Source organism: Beta vulgaris, chromosome 3 (assembly GCF_026745355.1).
Source record: "Beta vulgaris subsp. vulgaris cultivar EL10 chromosome 3, EL10.2, whole genome shotgun sequence".
Classification (NCBI taxonomy): domain Eukaryota; kingdom Viridiplantae; phylum Streptophyta; class Magnoliopsida; order Caryophyllales; family Amaranthaceae; genus Beta; species Beta vulgaris.
This window is the reverse complement of record NC_079204.1, coordinates 20,404,828-20,426,502: the sequence shown is the minus strand read 5'-3', so window position 1 is coordinate 20,426,502 and position 21,675 is coordinate 20,404,828. Positions and strand designations below refer to the sequence as shown.

The 21,675-nt window shown below is 36.6% G+C and overlaps 1 protein-coding gene across 3 annotated transcripts; it reads left to right on the top strand.

Moving 5' to 3' along the window:
* Positions 1-162: 162 nt before the first annotated feature.
* Positions 163-20,302, top strand: LOC104906947 (pre-mRNA-splicing factor ATP-dependent RNA helicase DEAH1). Of its 3 annotated transcripts, XM_010695781.3 has the most exons (28): positions 163-327; positions 570-684; positions 770-900; positions 1,887-2,096; positions 2,213-2,290; positions 3,764-3,850; positions 4,393-4,426; positions 4,575-4,629; positions 7,182-7,241; positions 7,361-7,432; positions 8,257-8,323; positions 8,676-8,755; positions 8,884-8,954; positions 9,051-9,108; positions 9,202-9,259; positions 9,346-9,414; positions 11,556-11,624; positions 11,713-11,802; positions 14,983-15,069; positions 15,956-16,071; positions 16,162-16,228; positions 16,504-17,544; positions 18,011-18,073; positions 18,250-18,373; positions 18,477-18,577; positions 19,682-19,750; positions 19,856-19,928; positions 20,055-20,302. In XM_010695781.3, the coding sequence occupies exons 2-28, from the start codon at positions 585-587 to the stop codon at positions 20,102-20,104; spliced, it is 3,180 nt and encodes a 1,059-aa protein (XP_010694083.2). In that variant the 5' UTR covers positions 163-327; positions 570-584; the 3' UTR covers positions 20,105-20,302. The 3 variants fall into 3 exon arrangements, with proteins under 3 accessions (XP_010694083.2, XP_010694088.2, XP_048497219.1); XM_010695786.4 differs by lacking the exons at positions 163-327; positions 570-684; positions 770-900 and having other exon boundaries at positions 2,004-2,143; XM_048641262.1 differs by lacking the exons at positions 163-327; positions 570-684; positions 770-900; positions 1,887-2,096 and having other exon boundaries at positions 2,256-2,300.
* Positions 20,303-21,675: the final 1,373 nt, after the last annotated feature.

Here is a 21,675-nt window from a genome sequence, read left to right as displayed (position 1 = left end):
GACTTTAACTTTTCGCTGAACTCAGGTGAGTTAAATGGGATGAGATTTAACTCTAGGTCCTTAAAGGTGAAAAAACAATTCTTAAAGGTGAAAAATATCAAATGTTAAGTCCTGTATTTATGCTTAACTTTTTTAAACAAAAATCGAAAAATCAGGAAAAAGCAAAACTTTGTTCTCCGCCGTTTCATTTCACATTTTCACTCTCTCAAACTGAGTTACTTACCGGCGACTCGACGAGGCCTCTTGCCCTCTTCCACTTCATTTTAGCCTCTTTGCCATCTCAACACCACTGGCAGCTTCGCACGACCGCACCTGGCAAGTGGCAAGGTATCATCTCTCTCCTTCCCCATCTTCTTCTTCTTATTTGTTGTTAATTTTCTCATGTTTTTGTGTAAGTAGGAAGTTGGTGCTAAATTTATCTCTACCTTAAATGTTTAATGCCTCTTATGATTTTTGAGCTGGATTTTTGGGGTTTCTTTTTTGATTTCTCATGAATTTATAATTGTCCTTGATTGTAATTCAGTTTTGATTAAATAACAATATAGTTTTAAATGGGTTGATTTGTGCAGCTTCAACTTGCTGTTATGGGGAGTGAAGCGAACTTAAAATCATGGGTCTCCGACAAATTGATCTCCCTTCTCGGTTATTCTCAGCCTACCGTCGTCCAATACGTTATTGGTTTAAGTGAGTGCTGAATTTTTTTTGTTATATATTCTTATTTTAGGTAAAAAGAAGATATTTGAAGTTGTTAATTTTGTTTATATGGCAGCTAAGCAAGCTGCTTCCCCTGGTGATGTTGTGGGTAAGCTTGTGGAGTTTGGGCTTTCAACGTCTAATGAAACGCGTGCTTTTGCTGAAGAGATATATGCCCGGGTTCCTCGTAAAAATGCTGGAGTTAATGTAAGTTTGGCTTTGAATTGGATGTAAAATTTTCAGTTGTGATGGTTAGTAGTGGTAGTTTTGGACTTGTGTAATACACATGATACTATTACTAAGGAGGTGTAAATAGAAATAATATTCTTTCATTTTTAAAAATTTTTAGTGCTTTTGTTGGGTTTAATATTGCTAGCAAATTATCTTCTTGCCTTCAGGATTTTTAATAATCTAGTTGAAAATTTTCCAATCAGCCAATACATTTGAATAGACCCTATTTCGTCGTAAAGTCATAGTTTTGGATATTTTTAACTGTGTTGTTTGATACTAGAGATTGTGTTTTGATATTTTTGAATGTGAAACTCATTACTTACAACAATTATTGAATCTCTCTAATCCAAAAGTTGTCCCACCTGGTTGATACTGAGTTGTTCCTAACTCAATGAGGATATAGATGAGAGATAGATAAGCTTATGGATTTGCGATTGAGTTGAAATAAGTAAAGATGAATCATAAGAAAGCCGTTAAAATTTTTGGTGAGAGGGTCAGATGAAGAACAAGTTTGTGTTTTTACATGCTAGTGCTATTAAGACTATTAACGAGAAAAACATATATTACCATAATGTGCTACCATCATAACCGATAATGAGTAACGGGGCTCCTTTCGTAAGCTTGGTTTGCCTAAGTCTTTATAAAAAATAGGTGTGATATTTCGATATTTTGGTTGATCAATCTTGAAGCTGAAGTATTTCCAAGAGTAGATTTTTCAGCTCTGTTGTGTTGACATTTGTTATACTTGGTGTACCTTGTGGTTGACATGGAAGCATGGGTAATCTGTGGTCATAGGCAGTGTTGGTTAGGAACATAAGTTTCCTGTTCCATTTTATTCCCGCTGTTATTTGTCATGGTTACAGATTATCCTGACATGATTCGTTAATTGTTGGAAAAGAGGATAGAGCAGAAACTATAGATCTTTCAAAAACTAATCAAGTTTGTACTGTATCTTCTATCAGCTTTATCAGAAGCAAGAAAGGGAGGCAGCAATGTTGGCGAGGAAACAGAAGTCTTATCAGCTATTAGATGCTGATGATGACGATGATGAAATGCCAATTACTGAGAAAACATCTTCTACTACCGTTGTTTCCGAGTCAAAGAAGCTAGATTCTCGTAAGAAACGGTTCAGGAAGAAGAATGACGATCTTGACGATGATGATGATGATGAGGCATAGTGTTAACCTTTTTACTGATTGATTCAGTTTTCTTTAGTATGGTAAGCTGCTAGATGATTTAATTATGTATTAACTTGTCACCTTTCTGTTGACTTAATACCATACTGCAGGCCATGGCAAGCAGAGAACAAGAAAGACAAGTGAAGAGAAAAACTTCTGATGTCGATGATGACGATGATGGTTCTGAGGTATGCACAGGTTGTTATGTCTCAATTCAGTGTATCTGTCCTCCTTTCCACTATTCTCATTAGTCTGTATCTTTTTTTAGTACTTATTACTTATTAGGGAAAATGTGATTGGTCCATGGAAATTGATTTTACAGTAGTGACCTAATTACTTACTTTTCAAGTGATCCTATTTTTTGTGAGGATTTATATTGGGATAAAATAATTTAGTTTCTCGTTGTGGACATGGAAGTGGTGATTATATAGCCTTCTCTTACCAATGTTTAGTGAGTTAGGGTATCTCTAATTTATACTCTTGCTTATTGGAAATTGTTAAGTTAATTCGCCAATAAGGTTATGAAAACACCGTCTATAGAATCCTACAAGACTGGCTTACATGAAGAACAACCAAACATGTTTCCACAGCTAGGGTCTGGACACATGAAAAGCACGCTAATGGTGCAAAACGATAAGGGTGCTGTGTCTATTAGCGGGACTATATGAATTCTTTGATTAGTTGCATGACAGTCATTGTGGTTAGTTGATCATGTGAAAAGAGAAATCTTATGAGGCCTAACTAAGATAAGCAATAGTTTTCTAGGTTCATCTGAGCTGAGTAAAAAAGTAGACCTGAAATTTAAGTCCCCATTAACATAATTGGATTTATTTAGTGCAGGGCTAAGTTTACTTTGCCTATTATGAGTCATCCATCAGTCGCATGCTATTTTTCTCGTTCTCTGCAAACAATGCTCCTACTAGTTGGAAAATAAAGCTTTTGCTCAGAATAGCCTGCTTTTCCCAAATCTACGGCCTTTGTGCCTACTTCTTAAACTAAAGCATTAAAGGCGCTCATACATGTATTACCTTGTACGATGGAGTATGACCTTTTTTTTTGTTTATTGGCAACTTTTAGATACCTTTCGATATATGGAATGTATTTGGACAAAGAAGGTCTTTTAGTTGAGTATATTGAACTTTGATTGTGAGTACGGGTTCTGATTACTACTGGCTGTAATGCTATCATCTCATAATACATTACAGGTCATGAAGAAGTCAAAATCTGACAACGTTCCCCCATTGACAAAGAAGGGATTTGACGACTACTTGAGATTATGAAGATAATACCTCGTACAAAGGATTACAATCCCCCCCTTCTTTTTTACTGACTTAATGAGGTGTTTACTTATTCTCCGTACGAGACATAGGATATGAAGTGTTAGGTTATAACTTACAACTATAGGTACTATAGCAAATTACTTGGCTAAGTGGATTCTGTGCCTCTATCTGTGTTATTCAGTCGTCTAATAATGCTAATATGATCTCAAGAAAATATCATGTATGGGAAGAACAACTTTATGGTAGAAGCTTACGCAAATAATCGTTGCTTTCTTATGAAAAGTAATTATAAATGCATGACATGGTGTACATTATACGCTGCATTTCTAAATAAGATTTCTTTCCGTGATGTTTTGCTGATTTGTCTGTTTAATTATACAGTCAGAAGAAGAAAGATTACGAGATCAAAGAGATAGGGAAGAATTGGAAAGACATATTAAAGAACGGGATGCTGCTCGAACAAGGAAGGTAACCTTCTTATGCGCAGGATTGTTTCATACTATTATCTCATCCGTGCTACTATATCTTAAATCTGCAAGATTGGTCCTTCTGAGTTCTGACTTATGACACTGTTATTACTTATGCTTCGTGTACCATCCTCTGTTGCTTATCTAGAATGCATGTCTTGACGAGATTCATTACCCTGATGCCAAGATAAAAAATTCCTGAATCACACTGGAAGAGTGGAATCTATTTATTGTTCTAAAATTTCAAGTGAATTAGCTATTACTTACTCTTTAGGATCTATTTTTTTTCTACGCTGAAGGCTGTTTCTTTGATGTGCTTTAGTTCTGTTTCTTTCTGGCATTGCCTATCTGGCTTTTTTTCCTTGCAGTTTCATGAGTAATTCATTCTGTAATCATGTACAATCTATTGCATTGTACTTGGTTGATGCATAATAGCTTTTAATTTTGGTTATCATTTGGTTGTGAGGTTTCCCCTCTGTTATTTCTGTTTTATGTTCTTTCCGAGTTTTTGCATTCTCCTATTGATATTGGTTTAATTTGCAGCCAACAGAGACAAAATTAACGAAGAAGGAGGAAGGTTTGTTATAGATGACTGCATTTCTGTCTTAAAAGGGGGAATTTTTCAAGTTTGAATTTTGAAATTATTCCATTGTTCTTTTTTGTTTGTTTGAGAAACGATCGTTATATTGTTTTATTGTTTGAGAGTACATTTCATTTTTTTACAGAAGAGGCAATCCGGAGATCCAAAGCTTTGGAGCAAGATGATATTGATGCTCTTAGGTTAGTTACTTGTTAAATATGCAGTCAAGCTCAACTTTTTTTTTTTTTTGCTTGCATATTGCTTTACTTTGAGCTTATAGGGGACGTGCTATTGGAAATATTAGTAGACATGATAGCAAGAGAGCCTCCATTTTAATTTTACTTGTATCTGAGCACCTGCTCTACCACTATTTATTCTTAATGCTTTTCTGGTCCCTACATACCTCGTCCTCCCTCTTTCTCTTGTGTGCTCTTTCTAAAATTCTACTGAAGCATAAGAATAAAGAAAATCCTTTTTAAACTGATTTTAGTTGTACATTGTGCTCTCGAAGCTTCATCTTGGACCACTATTTGAGACGGTGGATATCTTATCAACGTCAGAAGAAATATTGATGGAGCAGATATGGTGAAGGGTCATGAAGCTATCGAATATTTATTATGACTTCAGAGTAGGACTCCTAGTCATTCGAAACCAACTTAATCTTATAGGCTCTGTCATCATGCCAAGGATAGGCAAATGATTTCTTTATTTGTTGTGAGATCAGAATATGGTTAATGCGGATTGGGGGTGCTCTAGAGGTTTTGGGTAAGAATGCATTGCGGATATTTCTTCATCTGATCTGGTGTCTCCATTTTCATATCTGTTCTTTAACCTTACTCCAATCATCCGCTGGACTACGTAGCTGGCGTTGCTTTTTCATTTTTATATTTTCTTCCTAGTATCATCAGACATTAATGGACTTTGAGTAGACCTTGTGGTAGAGAGGCCAACTTATGTTTCTCTACCTTTTATAAAAGAACAAAGTCGTCATTTGATGTATTGAATGCATCATTTTTTTGTGGGATTTTCTTTGGGGGAGAATTGCAGAGATATATCTTAAAAAACACCAAGGGAGTGTTACCCATGTACAAATTGAGGCTAAATGAGAAACCTCATGCCCTCAAACTATCATGGAGCAATTTATCTTATCATGAACAATCAAAGTTTCGCTTCTCAAACTTGACTCCAGCTATACAAAAGCCTTAAATTATTTAAGTCAAAAGCTAGACAAGGAGGGGTATGTCCGAAATAATTCGCTGGTAGAAAAGATACACGCAGTTTATTGCAGGAAATGATAAATTAGTCTCATAGAGGGGCAATTACTATCGATTTTCATGTTGGGTTGTGTAGTTGGTTTTCAATGAATTGTGAAAGAGAAGCAAATTTGTTAGTATGACTTCCCATGCACCCTATAGGCCTATATATTAGTTTTAATGAAGTGGCACGTCTAGGGGAGGGGCAAGACCAAATCCATCCTTAAAGTTGGGCGCAGCAAACTACGGTGCCAGGATGCGTGCACCATCAGCTGCCTTCAGCAAGGCCCAAGGTGTAGTTCCTAATAAGCTTTTATGAAGAGCTGATGAAGGAGGAGAAGATCTGAGTTAAAACCAAAAAAACTCGCATAAAATTATTTTTATGTTCTACTAGGCTTTAAGACACTGATTAAAGTTAAAGCTTTCCAGTAATTGCATAAATTTGCTTCAATTTGGGGTTCTATCAAAAGCCTTAATTTAGTTTAAACTCTAGTTAAGAATTAGTCAAAATTGGAGAAAGCAGGTGACTTGAACTATGACAAAAAATTCCGGCTAGTGTTTATCGATGATCTTTGCCTGTCATTGTTTCTCTTTTGACAAGAATTAGTCAAGATTAGCCGACTCCTCTTCTGAGAAGAAGTTTTTTTGCTGTCTCCATATATTGCATTTCTCATGCTTTTGACTTTTTTTTGAAATCTCTTTGTTCATTTGTATTTTTGTAACTCATTGCTTCAACTTTAATTTTTTTTTATAAATTTGGGCTTTATATAACAAGTTGAACTTTTATACCACAAAAACCTGAATAAAGTATTATAAAATAAGTAAAAATTAATAAAGGTGTGCCTCGCCTACAGGATGCATGTGCCTTTGCCTTGCGCCTCACTCCTAGGCTTCAAGGACCCTTTGCACCTTGGTGTTCGTGCTGCCTTGTAAAACTATGCTCTATATGCATCTAGGCAATGTAGATTCTGCTTTTATATCCTTGTAATCTTTCTGAGTTAGTATGTAGAGTACATGCTAATTTATTGCATAGGATGTATTTAGCTCCACCGTATCAAACTATTATTTGCAACTGCAAAACATACATTTCTCTGATCAAGATTATTTGCTTTCTTCCCTTTTATGTGTATTATTCTTTTAATGAGTTTTCAATCTCTTTTCTGGAGACCTTTTCACTCTTTAGTAATATTCTTTAATTAGTTTCAGAATTTGTAATTAATTTTCTACGACTGCTCCTTTATGTTCTAATGTTGTCAGTGAAAGACCATTTCTTCCTTTACTCTTTTCTGCAATTTATTGCCTTGGCTCATTGACTTTGTTGTATGGCACTATGACTCCTTAGCCCTTGCTGCATGCAATTTGTGAACTTGACATAAAATTCACTTTTGGTCACTATGACGTCTCAACGATATAGTAAAATAGGTTTAAAGCTCAAAAATCTCTGTTTTTTGTTAGCTTTGCTAATGCTGCTTCACATATGTTTTACTCATCTCCTGCAGAAAAGTTTCAAGACAAGAATACTTGAAGAAAAGGGAGGAAAAAAAATTAGAGGAGCTCAGGTACACTGCAATATCACTTCCTTCCCCCTCCCCCCTTTTCTAGTTTTCTACTTCACATTTTTTTTGAGTTTTGACTCGTCTCTTTGAAGTCTGACCTTTGAAAGTTTTTAATAATGAAGAGATGAGATAGAAGATGAACAGTACCTATTTGATGGTGTTAAGCTGACTGAAGCAGAACGTCGTGAATTGAGGTAATACATTGTCCATGTATTTATTGATGGCTTATCTTTTGTGTCACCATTGTAAGTTTGTGGCCAAGGATTTGCTAACTTGTTTCTTGTAAATGTAGTTTTTAGTGTGTAATGTTTCACAACTGTAATTAGATAGTCTTACGGGGTTTCTGGTACTTTCGGAATATGTACTAAAAATTGGCCCTTGCCCAATCTCCATGGAATTCGCTGAGAGCTTCTCAAGATCCCTTGCATGGTTTTTATTGATTTCTCCTCAGCCAATATATTTGCGGTGTTTGAGTTTTGGATTATTTTGGATCTAATGCTAGAACAGCATTAATTCAAGGATGGAGATCAAAATTTCCATTTGCAGAATCTGATTGCCCAGGTCATAATGAAGAAAAGTCAATTTTTTTTTTTTTGGTGTGGGGGGGGGGGGGGTTGACAAATTTTTTTTCTGACTCTCCATTATTTCACCAGCTAGTGTCAGCTTTTTTAATCAAGAACTGGATTCTTCAGTTCATGTTGTCTTTTTTTCTAGTTGTGTCTTCTGATTAAAAAGTTAAATTCCAGATGCGGACTGTGCTTTTGAAATGCTTTATCTGTTTCCTTAAAGGTTTCCATGTGTGCTATTAGTTGCTGGCCTATTGTTTTGTTGACAATATGGATATCTTGTTAGCATAATTTGATATGGTTTCTCAGACTTTTAGAACCTTTGAAGTTTCTTGAATTGTGATCTGGTTTGTGTTGCTGAAATGTATCTATGTTTGTTGGTTGGTCGAACTTCTAAGAAGTTTTCTTTAATTTGAAAATTTGAGTTGCTCATGACGTGTACATTGTGACAGGTACAAAAAGGAAATTTATGAGCTTGTCTCCAAAAGGCGGGGAGAAGATGCGAGTGAGATAAGCGAGGTGATTTACCACTCGAGTGCTTTTGAATATGTGATAGCTGTATCTGAGGCCCCTTTTAATTGATATCAAGTTTTGAAATTGATTCTTTAGGTTCATTTTTTTTCCCTCTTTTTATTGATCATGTAGTTAAACTTCTGGTTAGGATACAACAGTTATCATGTTGGTAGTGTTCTATGGATGCAGTCCTTTGAAATGAGTTAATGGACATGTTACATTTAGCAATGAAATCAAAATAAGTTCAATTGATCTCCATCTCAAATATTGGTTATAAATTGAGTTTTAGCATTGTATGTGAATATCTCTCTGTGGATTCTGATTGCTTCTTCTACATGTGACTGTTTCTTAATTGCAGTACAGAATACCGGATGCGTATGATGTGGAAGGAGGAGTGAACCAAGAGAAAAGATTTGCTGTTGCTTTACAGCGTTACAGGTCTGCCATTGTAATGTTTTATCTTTGCAGTTGACACAGTACCTTTTCTCTACGTGGAGTGAAAATAGTTATTAAAATATTATTTCCCATCTTAATATGCTTTATGTCTCCTCATTTTTGTGAATTAGAGATGGAGGTGAGTCTGGGGGTAAGATGAACCCATTTGCTGAACAAGAAGCATGGGAGGAGCACCAGATTGGTAAGTTAGCATATCAGGAAAATTCTGAAGCATAGTTTCACATTCTCAATTGTCTTTACCTTTTTTTCCCCTCTAAACTGAATCCCTTTCTTCCAGGAAAAGCAACCCTCAAATTTGGTTCTAAAAATAAAACGCAGAATGCAGACAATTATGAGTGAGATATGTTCTTTTGTAGATTGCATATGGTTATGTTGCTAATGTTTGAATATTTAACTAAGTACTTCAGTCTGTTCAAATTATAATGCAGATATGTCTTTGAAGATCAGATTGACTTCATCAAGGCCTCTGTGATGGATGGGGATGAGGTAGACTGGATTACGTCATAATGAAGTTTATACTTGATTGGTGGCTTGTGCTCAATCCTGCATTTAGTTTTCTTCTCTTTTTGCAGTTAAAAGATGAGATGTTAATGGAGGCAGATGAGGACTCCAAACCAAAATCCGCTTTGGAGAAGCTGCAGGTTTGTATTTTGCTCATGCATTTCGGTTCATACTTGTATTTTCACGGCTTTCACCTTCACCATCAACTGAAAAAAGGACATAGTTAGCAGGCTGCTCAGGTGGTGATGGAGGGTCTAATGTCGTATTGGCATAAGATGAATAAAATTAACTGACATCCTAAAATTCTGACATATAAAACGTAGAATTTGAAACATATCGATAAATTGAGTTTGAATAATGTAAAATGTGCAAATTTCCAAATCTGTATCAGTTGAATGTTTTGAATTAAATTGCTGTAATACACGCGCTTCATTGGGTCTTCCTGGCTTCTATTGCTTATGTCCCCATTCTCGCTTCATTTTTTTGGATTTCCCAAAGGTCAGGGATTTCACGTTGGTTTTATTTCCATATATTTTCTACTTATCTAATTGGTTTCTTTTCATAAGAACTGTGTTATATTGTACAAACAATAGTAGATCTATTTTGCAATGAAATTTTTTTATATGCCCATGAACCTTTTGTATCAAGAGGATTCATGGTCCTCTTCCATGAGTGCCCTAAGCTCATTTAACTTTATAATCATTAGTTTCATGTCTCTCTCTATCTTCATCTTGTTCATCTTCGTGACGCTTTATCGATAAAGAATTGTAGAATATCAAGGGTTGTACCACTCGGAGTATCTTATGCATCAACCCGTTTAATATGCAGGAGCATTTAGAAGCTAAGCAAATCATATATATAACATCCTAGCAGCCATCATTATATTGGTTGTATGGAGCAATGTTGATTAGGATATAAAGCATTCTTGAAATTTACAGTACAGGTTTTTCTTTGCACAATGCATTGCTTGCTTTCTTTTTCCATGTATGTATATATGTATTAGAAACATGGGACTTCTCGTTCTCTGTTAATTATTTGAACCATGGACTAAATTGGAGTGAATGTGCTCAAAATTTTGATGTCTACTTTCTGGAAAACGAGGGTTATTCGTGGTTTTGAATGCTGCAAATGTGGCTCAATTTCGGATTGTCAGCCAATTGTCCTTTTGTCATGTTTGTAGCATATTTTTGGTTAGCAACTGCCTGCTAAATGTCGACTTTTGAGAATAACTACGTCACAGAGCTATGTAACATTCAATAACTAGCTTGAAAATAACAAGTGTTTTGAGTAGCACTACCCATAAACGTTTATCACCAGTGGGGCCACTTCATGAGTGAGAGTTCGAGATGGAGGTAGAAGAAAAGTATCAAATTAGAGTCAGAGTTGACTACAGAATCTCTTCATTGTGGTCGAGAAACATGTGGGAGCTAGATGACACTAAAAGGAAGGAAGTTGAATGGGATAACAAAAAGAATGGATGGAGGTCCGTGAAGGAGAAGTAACTGAGGCAAAAATGGCTTCTCATTTAGCAGTTATTGGAGGGAAAACCATGAAGATGGCCTCGCTGATGGACATAACTTACGAACTACGTTTATGTGTAGTTCTTGGGAGTCCCCTTCTAAATTATATGTGCTGTACTTTGGATGCTTTTCTCGTTTTGAATTCGGCCGAAAGCTTCTTTTTGGTTGTTGGAGAAGTTATTATTGTTGAAGTATGATTTGCTAATTACAGGGATAGTATGTCTGCTTGTGTTCCTATCTTGCTAATGTCTATGAACTCACATATGCAGTTCTGAGGCTCTTTAATGTCTTATGACTCTTTAATCTTTAGGATTGTTATCTACTTCCTCTGTTCTTTTTCTATTGCAACAATCACTATTTAGGGTAGTTTCACATCTATTGCAACAATTTCACTTTTGGTATAAAAGCAACTTTGGTTGACATTGTTAACTTCACTTTATACTACTAAAACTCTCCTTAATTATTCACGAACCCACCTTTTATTGTTAAAGGGGTACTGATACTTTATTAAGTGATCATTCTCTCTCGTACTCTCGTAAATTAAAGGGTACCTTTATGCTTAATTACCCACCTTTTTCATTTGCTTAAAAACCGTGTCTAAACCTATTGTTACAATTAAAAAAAGAACGGAGGTAGTATATACTTTCAGAGACATGCAGCTTTAACAGATTTGCTGGATCTTTTTCATAACGCTGCTTTTGTTTGAGCACTTAATTATATGCTCATGAATCCTTAGCTAATTTTTATTTGTCGGTGTTCAGGAAGAGCGCAAAACCCTGCCAATCTATCCATATCGAGAGGAGCTACTGAGTGCTGTCCGCGATCATCAGGTTTTTCTAACGTTTGTTGCATGATGTTTATTGTTAGTGTGATGTGTGGTATTGTGGGTTATGATTTGACCCCCTTATTGTGTTCTAGGTTCTCATAATTGTTGGAGAGACTGGTTCTGGAAAGACAACTCAGATACCACAGTACCTCCATGAAGCTGGATATACAAAAGTTGGAATGGTAGGAATTTTGTGCTTTCTTTATGTATTCTCTTTCTATTTCAGAGAAAAGTTGGTGTAGTCTGAATTCTCCAGCCATTGTTTGTTTTAGAAATCTCTTTGAGCGTAAGGATTGATTTATTATCGAAAGAAGAGTTTTCTGGCAATTCTGGAATCTCCTCCAACGGAAGAAATAGAAGCTCGAGAAGGTAGTTTACCTGCTTAGTGCTTGCATTCAAATGAAAATCAGTTTTTGGTTGTCAGGTTTTTTTTTTTGAGAGACTTGAAACCAGGTCATCTGGATCATGAAAGCTAAGAATCTCTACTACTCCTTGATAATGGTGAGGCTGGACACCAAAGCAGTCATGGGCATACTTGTATCCTAGAGAAAAAAGAAAATAAGATAAGTTAGCATAGCATGCTTGACAGGGCCTTGTTAACTGAGTTGCAATTTAGGAGTCCCTCGTGGATCCCGCAAACGGAGACATGAACCAAGCAAGAGATTTTAGGGTCTTCTCCGTGGCATCTATCTTCCGGGGACAGGTACCCGTCTACTGGAAAGGACAGTTTCCCATACAACATTGTAAACAACATTGGGTGAATAGTTGAATCCACTGATGAGTATTCCACTTTCTTAGTTAGAGTCCCCCTTTTAGGGACAATCCCATCCGTCTATTCCCCAGTCAAAAAGATGTGCTTATGTCTGTACTTTGATGCGGTCAAAGTGACTCTAATTTGCTTTCAACGTAGACCCGGAGACAAATCTTCCATTCACAAAGAAGTGAAAACTTGTAACTAGATCATCCTGAAGCAGTGCCCGCGTTTATGAGTAGGTGTCCAGTTGTCAAGTAAGCCAAGAGGCAAGACTCAAATCAAACTCACTTATCCTTTTTGGACCTTCTGCTCGCTTAGAAGTGGACTAGACTCAAATGCACACAATGTGTGCTTCAAGTTATAAAAAAGATGTACGATAGTCATAGTATATCAACATTAAATTGTAAGATATTTTTTTGAAAAACAAAGGGTATTTAAGGTATTTCAAATAGATACCAAACTCCTCAAGTGTTGCCTTATATAATAGAGATTTGAACCAGTGATACAAGGGACGCGGGACGCTCGTCTGATCTGCGATCCAGATCGTTCGTCCCCAGTCGCAGAACAAACATGACTCAGGTCGCCTCTGTTCGCGAATCAGATCACCTAAGGCGACGTCCCTAATTTCAGGGTAAGAAACCCAACCAATTGAGCCCCATTGCAAAACTAGGGTTTTGTTCGACAATTTTAGTTGAATAATTGAGGCAATGTTCGCCTGTAATAGATCATAAAACCTTAGGGCTTTTGTTTTTCGAAATATATATCATATTTTTCTGTCTTTAATTTAAATTTTTGGTTTTTTTTTTTTTTTTGCGGCTTTGGAGTTTGGAAGTTGAAGGTTTGATAATGGAGGTTATGTTGATGAAGGGGAAGAAGAAGAAGTTCTGAAGAAGGCAGAGGAGAGAGAAAGAGAGGTAGAAGAAAGTGGTATAAGTGGGTGGGGCTTTTACGGACCACGTGCCTACTTGTACTTCTATTTTGCAGCTTGCAGCCTTACATGCAAATCCAAAATGACTTCTTCCTCCTAAAAAAAAAAAAGAAAAATGGAATTTTAATAAAAGAGCTTATATGGGCTTATGTGATTTGTATTTGCCTTTCCTTCTGATCTTTTTAATCAGTCTTCTATTCAACTTTTAATCTTGTATCTGAATTCTGAAGTTTAAAAAAAAATCAGTAAAAATAACCCAACGTTCCCGATTCACCCAAGGTAGTGTTTCCCGTACCCGTTTCCGTACCACGTTTCGCATCGACTCTCTCGTTCCTTGTATCATTGATTTGAACCACGGAGATTGGGCTTTAAGGATGACGGGTCTGGTAAGCTAAGGTATCTCTCGAACGCATTCAAGCAAGCTCTTATTCGTCCAACCCATGATGTGTATGGCTGTTTTAGGGTGTATACAAATGGCCTAGTAAATAGATAGAAAGCACCAACTGTAGATCACTTGCGGAGTAAAAAAAATGAGTTGTACGTGGTCATCGAAATCTGCGCTCTAACATTTGTTTTTTTGCAGATTGAAGAAGACCTTAGGCTGGAAACAGCTTCTGCGCAAAAACGAAGTAAACAGTGACTTTTTACATCTTGAGCAGATGATGTAATGCTTCTTTAGTTTACCATGGATTTGTATCTCACAGTCATGCTACTTGTAAAAGTAGGACTCTGGTATAACTAGAGCTGACAAATAATTGGTTTCAGAATCTTTGACAATAAGTTGACCCATCTAATTAAACCGGTCGAAAAGCTTGACTTGAACCCCACATGATTATTAAATGGGATTGTTTTGTTGCTCCATTACATCCATGTTAGTTTGATATATCAAGAAATATCGATGATAAATATAACCTTTTCAAGTTCAATTTTTCTTTGACCATTGTTCATACTTGCTGACATGTATACTTGCTTCTATGTCTTTTTTCTTGAAAATTGTATGTATATCTGCTTAAGTTCAAATTAGCTGTGTAAATTTGAAATATCTGCTTGAGTTTAAGTTGCATCATACAGCTGTGTAAAGGCCTGGAATTGACATGTATACCTGCTTCTCAGTCTAGTTTCTTTTAGTGGGTTACTAGTCTTACATGCACGCGATGCGTGCGAAAACATATTAAAATTTTCATATATAACAAAGATAGATATAGGTGATCTTAAATGTTTTTTTTTTGTTTAACTAAAGTAGGTAGTTAGCCTTCTTTTTTCTTCTATATTTTATTTTTTGGTGTCTCCCATGTGTTGCCATATATAATAGAGATTTGTATTGGTTTTGTAATATTTGTTGGTAGTTGGGGGTATTTAGGTACTTAAGGGTGGACACCAAAGGGTTAGGAGTTCAAAATCCAAATATAGAATAGAGATGTACTTATGTGAAGTGAGATGACCCATGGATCTTCTCCTTGAGAGCTCATTTTACCTTCATTTGAAATATACATCTGAAAATTTTGATTCGGTTTTTCTTGTATCTTGTTCTAGAAGTTCTTCTTGGTAATTGCCTCGATAATTTTCGCGACCACTGTTTTTCTAACATTGGTTCAAGCCTCACTAATGCTTTAGATATGTGTGATTGCATGCATTGAGATTTTTCCATGAGTCTAGAATAATTGCTTCCCTGTGATGCAGATTGGATGTACTCAACCAAGGAGAGTTGCTGCCATGAGTGTTTCGGCTCGTGTTTCCCAAGAATTGGGTGTGAAACTTGGGCATGAGGTAAGCCATGTTCACGAGTTGCTGGATCACCTTACTTTCTGATGTTGTGGCTTGTGGTTATTTGGTGCTTTTGGAAAGAGAAATTGCCTATCCTTTATTTTTCTTGTTAGTTTCTCCCGTCTTTAAACTTCTGAATGTTCTCTGATATGGAGATGAATCAGATTTGTAATTAAACTAGAATTGGTGTTCCTGGGACTTATGTGGCTCAGACATCATGGTACTGCGTCTATAGCTCAATATATGAGCTGAGATATGGTATTATGGCTCTAAATCTGGATTAACATAGTTAATATCTATTGCTCTTTCTGTTTCCTCAGAGCAGAAATGTTCACTAATATTTGGCGTTAAATTATAGTTGGCTGAGTCCAATTGAGTCTTTAAATTGTTTGCTCTTAGATATTTTGAAGTAGCACATTTATCTTGCTTTTCGGATTGAGCCCCAAGTGCAGACTGCAGACAACCTCTCATTGTTTAGGGGGGAGTTTATGTTTGTTCTCCCCTCCTTCCTGCCAGGGGTAGGCACCTCTTCAGAGGTACCGGGGTTATACTATTGATATTGAACTGTATTATTGTATATTGTAGCTCTTTCTAAATTTTGAAATAAAGGTAATGATTTTGGTATACATCATGTAATACGTGGTGCTTACGAATTTTTAAAATAAGGGTATTAATATGTTAGCAATTAGGGTGATTTCAACAGAATTCTATCAGCATTGAAGTACAAATTAAGTACTGATAATAATTTATCCTTTGGAATATTGGAAAGTTATGTTGTGTTTGGTGGCGTATCCATTGTAATTTATGATCAATCATCTTGCAGCTTCTAGTACAATATTTTGTGCGAAATGATGGTGCAACTAACAGTTTTTTTTCCAATTATGTACAGGTGGGTTATTCCATTCGATTTGAAGATTGCACATCGGAGAAGACTGTTCTTAAGTATATGACAGATGGTATGCTGCTTCGTGAATTCCTTGGTGAGCCAGACCTTGCTAGCTACAGGTGACTTGCTATTTTCAGATTCACAAACTCTATGCTTCTATTTAAGTAAATACCCAGACATTCATCTGGTACATCACTCTTTTTTCCCAGTGTTATCATGGTGGATGAAGCACATGAGAGGACCCTTTCTACTGACATATTATTTGGTTTGGTCAAGGTTGGTGCAATCTCTCGTTAGTCAGATTCCCTTAATAGTTTTCTTGACTTGAGCATTGGTTACCTGCCCGGTCACTAACGGGGTTTATCTGTTCTGCTATGTGATGTTCAGCGGTTGGATAGATTTTGGTTTGTAATATTATTCCAAGTATCCTGTTAGCTAGTCAAAAGGAAGTATATAGATTTTCAGCACCGTGTGTAGACATGGAAGTCAATTATATGTGTTTCTGTGCTTATCTGTTGGTACCTACTCAGACAAGTGCTCCCGTGTGATAGGATGTTGCTCGCTTTCGGCCGGACTTGAAGTTACTCATCTCAAGTGCAACACTAGATGCTGAAAAGTTCAGTGACTATTTTGATTCTGCTCCAATATTCAAAATTCCTGGGAGGCGTTACCCTGTTGAGATTCACTACACTACGGCACCAGAAGCGGATTATTTGGATGCAGCAATTGTTACTGCATTGCAAATACATGTCAGAGAACCACCTGGTGATGTTCTGATTTTTCTCACTGGACAAGAAGAGATTGAAACAGCTGAGGAAATAATGAAGCAAAGGACTAGGGGGCTTGGCACAAAGATTGCTGAACTCATTATATGCCCCATCTATGCCAACCTACCTACAGATCTTCAAGCCAAGATATTTGAACCTACTCCTGAAGGGGCGCGTAAGGTTGTGTTGGCCACTAATATTGCAGAGACATCTCTAACGATCCATGGGATTAAATATGTTATAGATCCGGGATTCGTCAAAATGAAGTCATATAACCCACGAACTGGGATGGAGTCATTGCTGGTGACACCTATCTCCAAGGCATCTGCAAACCAACGTGCTGGACGATCTGGACGAACAGGTCCAGGAAAGTGTTATAGGTTATATACTGCTTACAATTACCAGCAGGATTTGGAAGATAACACTGTCCCAGAAGTTCAGCGAACAAATCTTGCAAATGTTGTGCTTTCTCTTAAAAGTCTTGGGATTCATGACTTGTTGAACTTTGATTTCATGGACCCACCACCGTCTGAAGCATTACTAAAAGCTCTTGAATTGCTTTATGCACTTGGTGCTTTGAATAAGCTTGGTGAGTTGACTAAAGTTGGGAGGAGAATGGCAGAATTTCCCCTGGACCCCATGTTATCGAAGATGATTGTTGCTTCTGAGAAGTATAAATGCTCTGAGGAAGTAATTACAATTGCAGCAATGCTGTCTATTGGAAATTCGATTTTTTATCGACCAAAGGATAAACAAGTCCATGCAGACACTGCAAGGATGAGATTCCATGAGGGCAATGTTGGAGACCATATTGCTCTTCTCAAGGTATAAATGGGCTATACTAATTGTATGACTTGTTTTGAGCACTTAGTTCAGATGATTCTTTGATTAGAATCTGAAACTTGAAAAAGGGAGAAAACACACTGGTAGGTGTAGGATAAAGGCCTTTATATTATTGAATATATTTATTAATTCATGCAGACCATTATATCTTCTGCAATACTGATGCATTAGACACATTAGACACAGTATTCTTTTCCATGGATGCAGACTTCTTCTGAGCTTCACCTTCTTTCTTAGACATGTGAGAATGCTCTAAGAAATACCATGGCATAAATTTAGATTTTATACCAAGCATGATTGACGTTTCTGAAGGGCTTCAGCAGTGTAGCCTGATTTCATTTTGACTCTAGATGCTTGGTTCTTATGTCTTAAAAATATCCTTGCTAAATGTTCTGCTTATTTCTGTGAAAATTTTGCTGAATTTTGTCACTCCTGCCTCTTTTCCTAGATATACAACGATTGGAAATCATGTGACTACGGAAGTATGTGGTGCTTTGAGAATTATGTTCAGGTATATATTTGAATTATCTTAAAATGATCTTGTTATAAATAGGTCTTCCTGTTCTTATCTAAATTCTGGAGTGTTAATCATTCTATTTAGTGTTGAACTTTTATGTCATTTGTAATTATTTGATTCATCTTTCTCCTATCTATGGTAAATATATTATTTTGGATCCCTTGTTTCAGGTCAGGAGTATGAAACGAGCAAGGGATATAAGAGACCAACTCGAGGGGCTCTTGGAGAGGGTCGAAATTGAATCCACATCTAGTCTAAATGATTTGGAAGCAATAAAAAAGTCCATCACAGCTGGTTCATCTGCAAATGCCTTATTCAGCTTTTCATCAATTGTGTTTATGGCTTGTGCTCTGTTTAAGATGATTTTCTAATTGCGATATTGAAATAATTGCTTCAGGTTTCTTCCCTCACACAGGAAAGTTACAGAAAAATGGATCTTATAGGACAATTAAACATTCTCAGACTGTCTACCTACATCCTAGTTCAGGTCTAGCCCAGGTAAGCTGTTGTATGTTGGTAGTGGCATGCTTTCTCTTGGTGACTTCAATGCGGAGTCTTATCTGATGATTGTTTGATTTAAACTTTTGTTTCCTAATATGTTATCCAGTTTTCTTTCTTTTTTTTTATCTTAAGAAAAGTTTCTCATGTGACCCTTTTTGTGAAGGTATATTTGCAAATGTTGTGTAAATATTTCGAATCATAGTTTTTTTCACAAGAACATCCAAAATTTTTCTTCTTTCTGCTTCTTTTGCTGCTGCTGCTTCTCTTTTAAAGAGTGTCATAAACCCATAATTAGGTGTGCTGTTGATTTCTGTTCTCTACAATGAATTTCTGGTTCTTTTTCTTTCTTTTTTAGATTGCTTCCTGTACATTTTTAGGTAGGTTACATCTCATAACAAAGGTGAAAATACAATTTCAAATGTCTCATTCCTCTAAATTCTGAACCCATCCCTGCTCCTCTGTTTCAATCCTTTTCTTCCTCTCCCAACCAAAAAGGGAAAAAGGTAGTGCTTGCATTACCAAATTCGCAATTTACAGTTCAGTATAGGGTTTGTCTTATCTTCAAATTTACTGATGCATTTCTTGTAATTCCTTGCACAGAAAGATACTCCTCCATCCTTGTTTATTTGCCCCCATTTCCTCAATAGATGGACTTTCCCTTGAGCGAATAGCGGGAATCAAACCTGCATCTTCTCCTTGGCAAAGAGAAATTTTACCGTTCGACTATATCTGCATTTTTCCTTCTTGGGAAGGAATATATGTCTTTGCATATACACATATATATTATCGGAAAGTCCTTAAAAATACTAAATTGATCATGGAGGTCCATCACTTTATTCCCACATTCACGACACTTGGTCCCAATAATTTTCTCTCTTATCAACTCCGCCTCGCCAAAAAAAAAGCAAAAAGTAAATTCAGCCCTAATGGAGCAAACAGGAGATGGAGAGAGTAGATATTTTCTGCTTGTCATGTGTCATATATTTTTGTCATGCCCTGCCCCTACCCTCGGACTCCTACTTTCCATAAGCCTGCAAATAGAATTTGTGTTTGCTTTTTCTCTTGGAAGTTGGAACTGAATGGTGTTACCTTTGTGAACAGATGGAGCCACAACCAAGATGGGTTGTTTACCATGAACTGGTTTTGACAACAAAAGAATATATGAGACAGGTAGATTTTCCATCCTTCCCTTCGTCCCCTAAAATTATTTTATTTAAGTTTCGTTTTCATTATTGTGTAAATGCACATATACATTTAACTTTGCGACAATTACAGGTAACGGAGTTAATACCCGGGTGGCTGGTTGAGATCGCTCCTCACTACTATCAGACGAAGGATGTTGAAGATAGTATGTGTTCTTACTGTCACTAGTCACGCTTTCCTCTTTTTCCTTGAACTTGGTGACCTTTCTATGTTTCTTTCAACTATTAGTTGATTGAATGAGCTGCTAACCTGGGATTTAATATTTTTGCAGCCAGCACAAAGAAAATGCCACGGGGTAAGGGGCATTCTGCTGCTAGTTGAAGAGGGAGCTTTAGAAGAAAAGAATTTTTGTTAGAAAGAACCAACTGAATCATAAGCCAAAATAGCTGATGATTTATCTCCTTTTTATAGAGCCTAAATTTGTATGGACGATGTAAATATAACATTGGTGGTGTATTGTAGAGTTTCCAATTTTATACTACCTCCGTTCATTTTTAATAGTCACACTTACACTTCTAACGCATGTCGATGCACTACTTTAGTCTTTACATCTCTAATTTGTATTTAAAAAATATATAAAAAGTCGATATTCTAAAAACACGTCTCTACTTCACGTAGTCTCCTTGGTGTTGTTACCTAGACTTGATGTACGTAATATTCTAAATGGGTTTTCAAATCATGATTTTTTCTGAGAATGTACTCTCCACATCTCAATGTACTTCAATTTCGGTTTTTCCACTGTAGATTTTTGACAAATTTTTTTTTGCACCATGTACCATTGTAATTTATAGAAATCACCATAATTATATAGCCTCGATTTTCCAATAAAATCACATAATGTCCTTAATGACTAATAACCATTAACTTCGCCAGTAATTAATAGTTAATACCTTATTGATCTAATTATCACACTAATCCTTGACTACCTCCATTAATCTCCCTCCTCTCTCCCCCAATCAATTAACCCAATTTTCCCTCTCTGTCCACCATTAACATTTAACACCACCATCGATTAATCTAGTTGAACTAGTGTCGTGCACCTCCACCACCCCATTCTCTCTCCTCTCACCATCTTTCAATTCTCCATGTTTCTCTCTCCTGACAAACTCACCTCGACCACTAGACAATCCACCACCACCAAATTTCCCTTCTCTCTGCTACAAAACTATTAGGGAATCATGTATTAAAGGAAGCATTTTGATTGTAGAGTTCTTGGCATATTTAGTTTCCTAGTTCGTAATAGATATATATGGTGTGGTAATGAATGAGAAAAGCAAGCTTCAAACCCTAAACACTTTCTTGACATGGTATTGGAGCCATAATACATTTTTGTTTTCACTTCTCTCGTGAGGCATGGCCGGCGATCAAGATAAAGAAAAGTCGCCGGAGACTCCCCTATCTAAAACTGATATTACCCACCCTTTTTTCCTTGGAATCGGCGATCGACCGGGTGATTTTATCACTCCCACACGGTTACGTTCCGACAACTATGATGACTGGGCTAGTGACGTTCAACTCGCGCTTGAAGCATGCCGCAAGTACGGGTTTGTTGACGGTTCAATCACAAACCCTATTTCCCCTTACACCGCGTCGGTGTGGACCACCGTGAATGCCATGATAGTTTCATGGCTTCTTAACACCATTGATGTTGAAGTTAAAGGTACGTTAAGTAAGTTTAGAAAAGCCCATCAATTATGGACTCATTTAAAGACAAGATTTGCCACTATTAATGCCCTAGAATGCACCAACTAAAATCTGCCATAGCCAAATGTGAACAAACAAAATCTATGAGTATTTCCACATATTACGGCAAATTAAATGTTTTATGGTAAGAATTATTCAAGCATGAACCATTGATTGTATGTACTTGTGTTACTCCTTGCTCGGCTGGC

Bases quoted from the DNA above. Each gene is read 5' to 3' on its own strand.
- LOC104906947 (XM_010695781.3), top strand. From the start codon at position 585: ATGGGGAGTGAAGCGAACTTAAAATCATGGGTCTCCGACAAATTGATC. The intron at 4,630-7,181 runs GTTAGTTACTTG...CATCTCCTGCAG, and splicing joins GATGATATTGATGCTCTTAG to AAAAGTTTCAAGACAAGAAT. The intron at 9,260-9,345 runs GTAGACTGGATT...CTCTTTTTGCAG, and splicing joins CTGTGATGGATGGGGATGAG to TTAAAAGATGAGATGTTAAT.